General features: G+C 41.5%; 1 protein-coding gene across 1 annotated transcript in view; it reads right to left on the bottom strand.

Moving 5' to 3' along the window:
* The window catches only part of PPM1D (protein phosphatase, Mg2+/Mn2+ dependent 1D), a gene marked incomplete at its 5' end in the record, with an annotated part of 65,731 nt that overhangs the window by 30,054 nt on the left and 22,009 nt on the right, over positions 1 to 13,668 (bottom strand). Inside the window, 1 exon segment of the mRNA XM_014590132.2 lies at positions 5,544 to 5,772. Within this exon segment, the coding sequence (XP_014445618.1) occupies positions 5,544 to 5,772 (229 nt within the window).

Below are 13,668 nucleotides of genomic sequence, written 5' to 3'. Positions count from 1 at the left end.
GGTGTGGCCATCCCCCTGGGGGGTGATTTATCGCTTTCTGTCTCTGTCTTTCTGGCAAGTGTGTGTGTCCTAAAACAAAAAAACTTTCCCAAAAATAAAAACAAGAAAAGAAAGAAAAAATAATGAAGAGGAATCAGGTCTATTAAAATTAAAAGTTATACTAATGTCAAGGACCAGCAGATAGTATAAAGGTTATGTTGCTGGAATCCCAAGTAGTTGGCCATAGTTAAGACTGGCAGAGCCAGCAGCTTAAAACTCATACCAGGTGCATGCATGTGGGTGCCCAAGATCCTGAGAGGAGAATGGAGGAGAAGGAACTGGGGTGTGGCCATCCCCCGGGGAGTGATTTATCGCTTTTTGTCTCTTTGTCGCTGTCTCTCTGGCAAGAGCACGTGCCCTATAGCAATAAAAAACTCTCTTAAAAAATAATAAAATAGGGAACCAGCAGTTAGCATAATGGCTATGTCACTGGACTCCCACATAGTCGACCGCAGTTCGAGTCCCGGACCTGGTGGCTTAAAACACGCCGGGCGCGTGTGAGTGCGTGCCCAAGATCCCAAGAGGAGAATGGAGGAGAAGGGATTGCGGCGTGGCCATCCCTCCCTGGGAGGTGATTTCTCGCTTTCTGTCTGTCTCTCTCTGTCTGGCAAGCGCACATGCCCTATAGCGAAAACCTCTCCAAAATAATAATAATAATATAGATAGATAACACTTACGGTACTTACAAATCAACAGGTGGGGAAGAGAGGAATGGCCCATAAAGAGACCCCAATATATTGGGTGGTTGGAAAAGTCATGACGCATTTTTTCATAGGAAAACGTGGAAAAAAGTGAGTCGTGACTTTTCTGACAACCCAATACGTGGACATTCTAGTTTTAAATGGCAAAGCCCACTTTGCAGGACTACTAATGCAGGAATCAGGTATAAAATGACCTCCATATTCATGAGACCAAATGCTCTATAGCCTGAAAGCAAGTTCATTTAACATTGCTGGAAACTGCAAATTCAAAGTCTGTCCTATCCAGGTGCGGTACCATTCGAAGGTCATTGTATAATAAGTATTAGTGCTTTTTTATTTTGAGAGAGAGATTTTTGCTATGGGGCACATGCGCTCAACAGAGAGAGAGAAATAGAGACAGAAAACAAGAAATCATCCCTGGAGGATGATTTATCGCTTTCTGTCTCTTTGTCTCTGTCTTATGGTACATAAATTTTAACCAAACGAATGTTACCATTTAAAAAAAGGAAGAGTGGGGTCCAGGAGGTGGTGTGGTGGTTGAGGCACTGGACTCCCACATGGTCAACCCTTGTTCATGTCCCAGACCTGATTAACTTGCTTTCTCACTTTCCCTAACTTTCTCTCTTTGGTCAAATTTTAAAAATAATAATAATGAATAATAAATAATAATAAATAACAATAATAATCAATAACATTAAATAAATAATATTTACATTTTTAAAAAAAAGAAGAGTTGGGCCAGCAGGTGGTATGGAGGTTAAGGCAGCTGGGTAATTCATGGCCAAATGAGCAGTTTTAGTCCCAGACCCAGCGGCTTGAAAATTATGCTGGGTACATATGCATGTGTATCCATGGGCCATGGAGAATGATTTCTCTCTCTCTCTCTCTCTTTCTCTCTCTGTGTCTCTCTCAGGGTAGCAAATGCAGCCTATTAAAAAAAGAAAAAAATAGGGGCCGGCACATGGCATGGTGGTTAAGGCACTGGACTCCCACATGGCAAACAATGGTTTGAATCCCAGACCTGGCAGCTTGCGCACACTTGCTTGCTCTCGCTCGCTCGCTCTCTCTAACACACACACACACACATGCCCAATGGCAAATTTAAAAATAATAATAAATAAAATTAAGTAAGTAATTCTTAGCAAATAAATAAAAAATTTAAAAAGGGAAGAGTTCAGTTCATGTATCTATATAAAATCTCATCACTCAGATGGTAACATTTGTATGTTTCCATCCTGTTCCCATGTCTCTGCATAACTAACACTACAAATAATATTGTATATCCTGCTTTTTTGGTTTCTAAAAAACACTTTTTCTCTTCTTTTTTTTTTTAGAGAGGTTTTTGCTATAGGGGGTGTGTGATCGCCAGAAAGACAGAGACAGAGACAGAAAGTAAGAAATCGCACCCCAGGGGGGATGGCCACGCCACAATCCCTTCTCCTCCATTCTCCTCTTGGGATCTTGGGCACACATGCACACGCAATCGGTGTGAGTTTAAGTCACCAGGTCCAGGACTTGAACCTTGGTCAACTGCATGGGACTCCAGTGATGTAGCTATTACACCATCTGCTAGTACCTCTAGTAAACATATTCTTAAATCATTAAAAATTCCCATAACTCTCTCTACCTTTACTTATGTTTGTCAATTCTCAGAAAACCATTTTTTAAAAAAATTAATTATAAACACTATTATAATGGATATTCAATGTTATGAATATGTACTAAAGATACTTAGCTATTTTCCAACTATTGGGTGTTTTGAGTTACTTCCAGCCTTTAACTGTCATCAAATAGTGCTACAATCAGTAATTCTGTTCATATGGGGCTGGCAGGTGGTATGGAGGTTACGGCACTAGACTCCCACATGGCCAACCATGGTTCGAGTCCCGGACCTGTTGGCTTGCTTTCTCACTTGCTTTTCTCTCTCTCTCTCTGGACAAATTAAAATAAATGATGAATGAATAAAATTTTTAAAAATTATGTTTAAGTATTTTGTCGACATTTCAGATTACTTTAGAGCGGATTCCTGAAATTCCTGAGTCAACAAATACATGGTATATATTATTTTCTACATAGGTCATAACCAATTCAACCCTGACAACACGGTACCCATTTCAACAAAAATTTGAACATAATCTCTATTTTTTTTTCATTTGCTAGAGGGCATGTGCATTTGCCAGAGAGAACTAGAAAAGAGAGAAAACATTCTGCAATGGGGCATGGTCACACTGTGACCCCTTCTCCTCCCATTTCTCCTCCTCTGAGACTTTTGGGCAATCATGCACATGCACTCAATGAGTCTTTGAGCTGCCAGGTCTAAGATTTGAACAGGATGGTTAGCCATGTGGGATCCAGCTCCCTTAACCAACACAAGCTGGCACGAAAATCTCTTTTTTAAATCTATACTAATCCAATAGCAAGAAATAAGTTTCATTTCAACAATGTTAATATTTTTTTCAAGTGATCATTATTCTTTTCCACTTTTATAAGTTGTTGTTCTGACTTCCCCCTTGACTTACCTATCCAGGGGTGGAGTTGTTTTAGTACATTCTTTCCTGACTTACTAAATTTCATCTTTTTTTTTTTTTGAGGGGTTTTTGCTACAGGGTGTGTGTGCTCGCCAGACAGAGAGAGATAGAGAGACAGAAAGCGAGAAATCACCCCCCAGGGGAGATGGCCACATCGCAATCCCTTCTCCTCCATTCTCCTCTTGGGATCTCGGGCACACACGCACACGTGCCCGGCATGAGTTTAAGCCACCGGGTCCAGGACTCGAACCACGGTCGACTACATGGGAGCCCAGCGACATAGCCATTACACCAACTGCTGGCCCCTAAATTTCATCTGTTTTAAAGATGTTAATTCTTGGGGCCAGCAGGTGGCCTGATGGTTAAGGCGCAGATACTCCCACCTGGCCAATCATGGTTTGAGTCCCAAACCTGGTGGCTTGCTTTCTCACTTTCCCCTTCCCCCTCTCTGTGTCTCTTTCTAGTCAAATTAAAATAAATGAATGGATAAATAAAATAAAATAATTCTTTAAAAAAATTAGATCTTTAAAAAAATGTTAATTCTTTCTCTCAGTTTTCTATTTCTCTGAAAAATTATCAAGGTAGATAAAGTGCTAGACTCCCATGTGGCCAACCATGGTTCAGGTCCTAGACCTGACAGCCTGCTTTCTCACTCTCTCTTTTTCTTTCTGTCTCTCATTCTGGTCAAATAAAATAATAAGAATAATAATAAATAAAAATTTTTAAAAAGTTTGGTGTAATTTAAAAATTTTTTATCTTAGTCACTTTCCTGATATTTAGAATCATTTATTTTAGATTATGAAAATACTATGCTGAAATCAATTTCAGTCCTAATTTAAAAACTACATATACTTTGAGTCACTAAAGGGAAACAAAATAAAATAAGTGGAAAGTTTTTCAAGAAATCTGAAATCAGAGAAAAAAACTAAAAGTTAATTCTAACTAAACTCTTTTCTTGAAACCAGTTTTAAACTGTTCTACTATAGAACTTTGCCCTGTCAAGATTCTGAATGTCATGCTGATCAGAATTTATAAGAACAGGCTTCAATAAAACCACTTGTATGTACTATTACTTGAGGCCCACTGAAATATTTTTCTTTGGGGCCATTATCAGAAATAAAAGTCATGGGGCCAGTAGATGGTGTAATAGTTACATTGCTAGACTCCCACATGGCTGAATGCGGTTTAAGTCCAGGACCCAGAGGCTTGAAAATCATGTCGGGCAAGTGTGGGTGTGCACCCAAGATCCCAGGAGAAGAATGAAGGAAAAGGGACTGTGGTGTCACCATTCCCCTGGGGGGGAGGGGGAGTGATTTCTTACTTTCCCTCTCACTGTCTTTCCCTCTAGTGAGCGCATGCACCCCATGGAAAAACTTGTTTAAAAATAAGTCAGTAAAGTAATAAGATAAATATGAATGTATACTGGCACAGCATCAAGCAAACTGACCCATCAGTAACAGGCCAGCCGGGTGGCATGGTGGTTAAGGTGCTGGATTCCACATGGCCGACTGTGCAGTATGACTTCCAGAACTGGCAGCTTGAAAAACGTGCTGGCATGCCTGTGTGTATATGCCAAAAAAAAAAAAATTTTTTTTTGGAGAGGTTTTTGCTATAGGGCGCATGTGCTTGCCAGAGAGTCAGAAGGCGAGAAATCACCTCCCAGAGGGGATGGCCATGCCACAATCCCTTCTCCGTTCTCCTCTTGGGATCTTGGGCACGCACGCACATGCGCTCGATGTGAGTTTTAAGCCACTGGGTTTGGGACGCAAACTGTGGTCGACTACATGGGAGTCCAGCGACATAGCCATTACGCTAACTGCTGGTTCCTATATGCCCAAAACTCTGAGAAGAAGGTGGAGGTGTGATCACCCCTCTGAGGGGTGATTTCCCATTTTGCTTCTCTCCCCCTCTCTCATTCCAGAGAGCGCACAGGCCTATAGCAAAGTTTTTAGTAATAAATGAAAATAACGGGGCTGGCAATTGGCACAGTGGTTAAAAGCGCTGGACACCCACATGGCCGACCATGGTTCGGGTCTCAGACCTGGTGGCTTGCTTTCTTACTTCCTCTCTCTCTCTCTGTCTCTCTCTGATCAAACTGGAAAATAATAATGATAATAATAATAAATAAAGTTAAATAAAATAATTATTTTTAAAAAATGAAAATAATATTAAGAAAGAAACTTCACTAAAAGGGAGAAGTAGGTCAATTTGGTTAGTAAAGTACAAAAAGACTAAATAAAACCGGAGAGGAAAAACAAAATGACAGGATGATTACCTCCCACCAAGTCCTTCGATGCGTTCTCTTTCCTTGGGAAGTTCTGGCTTATGGTCCTGTGTCACCTCCACAGCTCTGACAAAATCATCCTTTGGGTCATCTTGAATTCCAAGAACCACACCTGAGTCACCCACATGAGCTACATACATCTTCATGCCCCGTATGATGACCACACTGGCAGTTGTCCCTGATGTGCTGGGAAGACCTGTCATAGTCTTTGGCCATTCTGCTGTAAAAAGAAATAAAACATTTTATATTACTCTTCCAGGTATATACATCAATGTACTGTCAGAATACAAATAGTAACAAATATATCCTGAATTAGTAAGCTAGCATTTGAATTAGTACAGGAAAATATTTTTAAAAAATATTTTGAAAACTACTCAAGAAGTTTTATGTTAATTAATACATTAATAAGCTAATTTTACAAATAATATAATCACAGTACTGTACAACTGTGAAATCAATCCTAAAACAAATATATTACAGGATAGGCTTTCTTTTTTCTTTGAGAGGTTTTAGCTATAGGGCGTGTGCACTCGCCAGAAAGAGACAGAGAGACAGAAAGTGAGAAATCACCCCCCAAGGGGAATGGCCACACTGCACTCCCTCCTCTTCCATACTCCTCTCGGGATCTTGGGCATGCACGCACACACGCCCAGTTTGAGTTTAAGCCACGGTTGTGACTCGAACCACGGTTGACTACATGGGAGTCCAGCAACACAGTCATTACGCCAACTGCTGGTCCCAAGGATAGACTTTCTTATTCCATATAACTCTCAGTCCTAACTAAGAGGCAAGGATGTGTTAAGAGTTTGATACAATTTAGCCAGTCACTTAAGCTTTTGTTTATTAATCTCAGAAGAGGTTTTCTGGAAGTTACTTGATTCGTTTTTGAAAGAACTATTTTGAATATTCATACCACAACAAATAACATTTATTGAGCACTCTCTGTGTACAGGTTCTATACTTAGAGAATCAATACAGGAAGAGACCCGGTCAAAAATGCTCATCTCGGGACCAGCAGATGGTGTAATGGTTACAGTGCTGGACTCCCACATAATCGACCATGGTTCGAGTCCCAGACCTGCCAGTTTAAAACATGCTGGGTGCGTGAGCATGTGTGCCCACATAGTCAACTGTGGCTCGAGTCCTGGACCTGCCAGCTCAAAACATGCTGGGCAAAAATCTCTAAAAAAAAAAAAACCTCATCTCGGGGCCAGCAGATGGCATGGCAGTTACGTCGCTGGGCTCCTACATGGCTGACTACACTTTGAGTCCCAGATCCAGTGGCTTGAAATGTCGGGGGTATGTGCATGTGTGCCCCCCTGGGAGAATGGAGAAGGGACTGTGGTGGTGTGAAGACCATTCATCCTTGGAGGGTGATTTCTCACTTTCCCTCTGTCTCCCCAGTGAGCACATGCACCCTGAGGCAAAAACCTCTAAAAAAAGAAATGGTCATCTCGGACTAGCCTATGAAGGTTAAGGCAGCAGCACAGATCAAGTCACAGTCCCAGAAGCTTGAAAAACCCATGTGAGGCATGTGAGCATATAAGCCCCAAATCCCAAAATCCCAAAAGGAAAAATGGAGAAGAAATTACAGCATAATCATTCCCTGAGAAGGCTGCCTTCTCACTTTCCTTCTTTCTCTCTCCAGAAGGCACATGTGTCTAATGGCAAAATCAAGAGGAAAAGAAAAATAAAAACCTAACTCCAGGGGCTGGATGGTGGTACATCAGAGAAACACGATACTTGGCAAGGCTGACATACAAGGGAGGGTTTCTGGTTTATGTACAGATACCTTCCTGGGTGCATTGGCTAGTAGGTATGAGTCAGGGCAGGCTGAGCCTGGAGAGGACTGTAGCACTGGGACCCTTTTGGAGGTGCTGTTTCTCTCCCCCTCTCACTAATGAAGAGATAAAATAATAGATAATAATAAAACTGCCTACTTCTGGGGACAGCAGGTGGCATAGTGGTAAGGCGCTAGACTCACACATGGTCGACTACTGAGTCCTGCATCCAACGGCTTGAACTCACACCAGGTGCATGTGTGTGTCCCTGAAGTCCTAAGAGGAGAATGGAGGAGAAGGGAGTGCTGTGTGGCCATCCCCTCTGGGGTTGATTTTTCTCTCTTTCTTTCTCTATTTCTCTGGTGAACACATGCACCTTAAAGGAAAAATCTCTCTTAAAAACAAACAAATAAACAAAAAAGCCTGCTTCCTTCCCTCTGGTGCTCACTCTAAAAAAGATTTAAAAACAAAAAAAACTCTCTTGGGGCCAGCAGGTGGCATGGTGGTTAAGGTGCTGGATTCTCACAATGCCAATGGCAGTTTGAGTCCCAGACTTGGTGGCTTGAAAATTACACCAGGTATGTGTGTATGTATGCCTCAAATCCAGAAAGAATGGAGAAAGCACTGCAGTGTGGCCATCCACGCCAGGGGGTGATTTCTCCCTTTCTGTTTCCCTCTGGCGAGTGCACAGGCCCTATGACAAATCAAAAACAAAACACTGAACTTATATTCTGAAGAACTGATATATTTTCAATGTTATCATAATTATAGTATTCCTCATTTTCTACTTTACATTTTAATATTCATTATTTTAAAAAAGATTTATTTAATTGTAATTATTATTATTACTCAATTTGACCAGAGAGAGGAAAAGAGAGGGAGAGTGAGAAAGCAAGCCGCTGATCTGTGACACGAATTTCAGTTCGCCAGAGGGGATGGCCACACCGCAATCCCTTCTCCTCCATTCTCCTCTCAGGATCTTGGGCATGCATGCACACGCACCCGATGTGACTTTAAGCCACCGGGTCCAGGACTCAAACCGCAGTCAACTACATGGGAGTCCAGCGACATAGCCATCACGCTAACTGCTGGTCTCAACTATGTTTTTCTATGCAAAAATGCAACGTGAGGGGCTGGCAGGTGGCATGGTGATTAAGGACGTTGGACTCCCACATGATCGACCATGGTTCAAGTCCTCAGACCTGGCAGCTTGCTTTATCACTTTCCTTCTCCATCTCGCAGTACTCTGTCCCTCTCTGATCAAATTAAATAAATAAATAAAGTTAAATAAAATAAAGCTGGGATTTGAACCTAAATAGGACAACTCTAGAGCACATGTAGAATATGTAGTACACTAGAAGTTCTTCTAATTCCAAAGCAGTATGAAGATGTAAAAGGCTCCAGAAAAGCAATCTGAAAACACTTTTCAACAATCATCAAAAGGTATGCATTGCTTAACCAAATAACTGAGCTTTGAGAAATGTTTTGAGTTTATAATAAACACGAAGGAAAAAGCTGTCTTCCTTTAACTTCATCCATTATTTATTATATTAAATGTAGTGCACACCTGTGTGGCAAACTCAGCTCTATTTACACCCCAAACCTGCCTCATAGCTAGTGTAGTCTCTGAATAACTGCAGCAACCAGCAGCTTCCCTTCTCAGCTCTTAACTGGCAGGTTAGGAAGTCTATTTTGGCAGAAAAGACTAAGACTGGAGCACTCTAACTATGATAATCTCCTTCAAAATAGTAAATTATAAACATTATCACATCCCTCAGAGGATCACAAAGTCGATGCCACCACTAAAACATGAAAAAAGCATCAGGAATGGTGATCCTATGTATTCTATTTTATGGTTTGACCAATGCAAAAGTCTGGTAGCTCTTGGAAGATGACAGTGGATTATCATAACCAAATGGTGATTCCAAACACAGTTGTTTCCTGTTTATTTTCTTTACAGAAACAAATAAATACAGCCATGTTACCTGGTACACATCCTGCAGCAGAACCCTGCTTCAATGTTATTTACAGGGGACACCTGGAGGTGCCTGGGTTTCTGATCTTTCTGAGATCTATTTCGTAAGCTTTGCCTTTTCTTTTATGCAAGAATAATTCAAAAACTCTTCTTCCGAAGCCAATAGTGAGTAAACACAAGAAGATACCCTATCACTCCCAGATACTTTTTTTCTTTCTTTTTTTCAAACTGCAATCCCTTCTCCTCCATTCTCCTCTCGGGATCTTGGGTACGCACGCACACGTGCCCGAGGTAAGTTTAAGCCACTAGGTCAGGGACTCGAACCACGGTTGAGTACATGGGAGTTCAGTGACATCACCATTACACTAACTGCTGATTCCACTCCCAGATATTCATACTACCTAACTTCTACAAACAAGGAGATCCTCCTAGGTTACCAAAATCAAGAAGTTAACACTGATAACTGTACTATCTAATCCATATTCCCCAGAGTTCAATTATCCTCACAATATATATGTAATGAAGGGTAAAATCCAGAATCTGTTATATTTACTTATGTCCCTTTAGTCTCTTAGAATATGAAATAATTGTTTAGTGTTTTCTTGATGCTTTTGAGGAGCACTAGGCCAGTCATTTCAAGAGTATCTCTCAGGGAGCCAACAGGTAGCATGATGGTTAAGGGCGCTGGACTCTCATATGGTGAACCATGGTTCAAGTCTCAGGCCTGGCAGCTTGCTTTCTCACTTTACCTCTCTCTCTTGCTGGCTCTGTCTCTCTCTCTGGTCAAATTAAAATTAAAAAATAAAGTTAAATAAAATAATTATTTAAAAAAAAAGAATATCTCTTGGGACCAGCAGTTGGCATAATGGTTATGTCACTGGACTCCCACATAGTCAATCATGGTTCGAGTTCCAGACTCGGTGGCCTAAACTCACACCGGGCGCATGTGCGTGTGCCCAAGATCCCAAGAGGAGAATGGAGGAGAAGAGATCGTGGCGTGGCCGTGCCCCTGGGGGGTAATTTCTCACTTTCTGTCTCTGTCTTGGTGGCGAATGCATGCGCCCTATAGTAAAAACTGCTCAAAAAAAAAAAGAATATCTCTCAATTTGTATTTGTTTCATGTTTCCTCATAGTTGTATTCAGGTTACACATTTTGGACAAGAATATCAGAAATGTTCACTATGATCTTCTCATTGCAAGCAACATACAATTTCAGTATGTTCCGTTCAAAGTCCTGTTACCTTAGATGACTTCATGAAAGTGGTGTCTGCCAGATTTCTCCACTGCAAATTAATTTTTGTCCTTTTGTAATTGGTAAATATTTTATGGGAAAGTAATCTGAGACTATGTAAATCTCCTTTTAGTGGAATGATTGATGATTCCTACCCACAAGTAAAAAGATACGTCCACCTCAAGCCTGTGAATGTGACCTCATTTGGAAAAAGAGTCTTTATAGATATAATTAGGTTAAGAATCTTAAAAGAGATCATCCTGGATTAGAAGGGGTGCTAACCCCAAAGACAAGTGTCCTTAAAAGGGACTGGAAGACACATAGAAGACGATATAAAAAATAAGGCTGTGGTGATAGCCGCAATGGTACAGGAGGTAAGGCTCCTGTGTGAGGTACTGGAGCTGCATGAGGCCCCAGTTCCGATCCCAGGTCGACTTGAACACACCAGATGTGGCCGTAATCCTAGAGAGAGAATAGCAGCATGATTTATCTGTCTGTCTCACTCTCTCACAAAAAAAGATCAAGAATATATTGGGGGGAGGGGCCAGCAGGTGGTGTGGTGGTTAGGTATCAGGCTCCCACATGGCTGAATGTGGCTTGCTTTCTTGCTTCATCTCTCTCTCTCTCTCTCTCTGTCTCTCTCCAATGAGCATGCATTCCCTGCATCAAATTAAATAATAACAAATAAAATTAAGTAATCCTTAAAAAATAAGAATATACTGGGGAGAAAGGAAAAAAAAAATAAGGACGTGGGGATTGAGTGATATGTCTGTAGGCCAAGAAACACCAAGGATTCCCAGCAACCACCAAAAAACAGGCAGATAACAGATTCATGAGAGCTTCCAGAAAAGAACTAACACTGCTAACACCTTTATTGCAGATTCCAGGACTCCAAAACTATGAAATACTAAATTCCTACTGTTCCAAAGCACTCAGTTTGTGTAACTTGTCATTACATCCCTTCAAGATGAATATAATTCTGTTTCTCAAATTTTCACCCACTTGTTTAGCACTTGATGACATTCCTTGGCTGAACTGTAAGTTACCAAACATGATTTTCTTTTTCTTTTCTTTTCTTTTTTTTTATTTTTTTTTATTTTGAGAGGTTTTTGCTATAGGGTGCATGAGCTCGCCAGAAAGACAGAGAGAGACAGAGAGACAGAAATCAAGAAATCCCCCCTCAGGGGGGATGGCCACATCTCAATCCCTTCTCCTCCATTTTCCTCTTGGGATCTTGGGCATACACACACACGTGTGAGTTTAAGCCACTGCATCTGGGACTTCGAACCATGGTCGACTACATGGGAGTCCAGCAACACAGCCATTACATCATCTGCTGGTCCCCCCAAACATGATTTTCTAGTATTATTTATTTTCCTTCTACACTTGAGGCAGAAGAATCAAGACAGCAAGATTCTGTTTTGTTTTCTTTTTTTTAAGAATTTTTTTCCTCCTCCCTCCCTTCCTTCCTTTTCTCCATCCTCCCTTCCTTCCCGTCTTCTAATTTGACCAGAGAAGGACACAGAGAGAGAATGAAAGTAAGAAAGCAAAAAGCAAGCCACCAGGTCTGGGACTCGAACCACAGTCAGCCATGCGGGAGTCCTGAGCACTTAACCTCCATACCACCTGCCAGGCCTACAAAATCCTGTCTTAAAAAAAAAAAAATGATGGGACCAGCAGTTAGCATAATGGCTATGTTGTGGATTCCCACATGGCAGACTGTGGTTCAAGTCCTGGACCCGGCTTGAAAATGTACACTGGTGACCACCCCCAGGAGTGAGGAAGTGGACAGAGTCTAGCTTTGGCCCAGTGTTCTTGCAGCAAGAGCTCTGACAGCAAGACCAGGCAGCTTTAGCCTCTGAGAAGACTCTCAGCCAGTGCTCATCCTTCTCCTCTCCCTCCCCTCCAGGGATCACTGCAAAAAAAGGGTAAGAAACAGAATGGAAAGAGTAAAAGAGTTGAGGCAGAGCCTGAAGAATTTGTGGTAGAAAAAGTACTGAAGTATTTCCTGAAGTGGAAGGGATTTCCAGATGCTGACAATACTTGGGAACCAGAAGAAAATCGAGATCGTCCAGAGTTAATTGAAGCATTTCTTAATTCTCAAAAAGATGGTAAAGAAAAAGATGGTAGTGCACCCTTTGGGCATGGCAGAGGGAGAGGTAAACTAAGATTTCATTTTCAAGATGGAAAGTACTCCAGATGCACCTGTGATTTCACCTGGCACTCCACAGGCCTGTGTGACTCCACCCTCACCCCATACAGATAGTTCTTGAAAACCACCTATGAGTGCCACATTTAGGGAAAAATTAAGGAAAACAAGGTGTTCATTTAATTCCCACTACAATGTGGTAAAGTATAGTGGCTAAGGTGCTGGACACTGCCACATGGCTGACCATGGTTCGAGTCCTGGGCCTGGTGGCTTGCTTTCTCAGTTTCCCTCTCTCTTTCTATCTCTCTCTGTGTCTTTCTCTGCTCAAATTAAGAATAAATGAATGAATAAATAAAATTAAATAAAAAAGTAATTATAAAAAAAAAAGTGTCTTAAAGTAGAGGATGAAGAAGGTGGCCAGGCTTTTTCACAGAAACAAGCATCTTCAATGGAACATAATTGCTTGAAATTTCAAGAAAGTTTTAAACACAGACAGTGAATTTGAAGAAAATGCACGTTTGAAAAATGCCTTCAAGATTATCAGTACATGTGAATCAAAATCACTTGGCACAGATGCTCTCCAAAATAATTTTTGAAGGAGAGTTATCCTAAACAAGTGTTAGATGAAGAAAAGGCAAAACTGGTGAAGCAGATTCAGAAGAAAGAAGACCATCTTCAGAGGCTAAAACTAGTCAAAATGTATAGATCAAAGAATGACTGGTCTTGAGACCAGCAGTTAGCGTAATGGCTGTGTCGCTGGACTCCCACGTAGTCGACCGCAGTTCAAGTCTCGGACTGGGTGGCTTAAACTCATGCCAAGTGCATGTGCATGCATGCCCAAGATCCCGAGAGGAGAATGGAGGAGAAGGGATTGCGGTGTGGCCATCCCCCCTGGGGGGGTGATTTCTCACTTTCTGTCTCTCTGTCTCTCTCTGTCTGGCTAGCGAGCGCACGCACCCTATAGCAAAAACCTCTCCAAA

The sequence above is a fragment of the Tupaia chinensis genome, unplaced genomic scaffold (assembly GCF_000334495.1).
Source record: "Tupaia chinensis unplaced genomic scaffold, TupChi_1.0 Scaffold000407_4, whole genome shotgun sequence".
NCBI lineage: Eukaryota > Metazoa > Chordata > Mammalia > Scandentia > Tupaiidae > Tupaia > Tupaia belangeri.
Note: the sequence above shows the minus strand (reverse complement) of the source record. Positions and strands in the feature narration are given on the sequence as shown.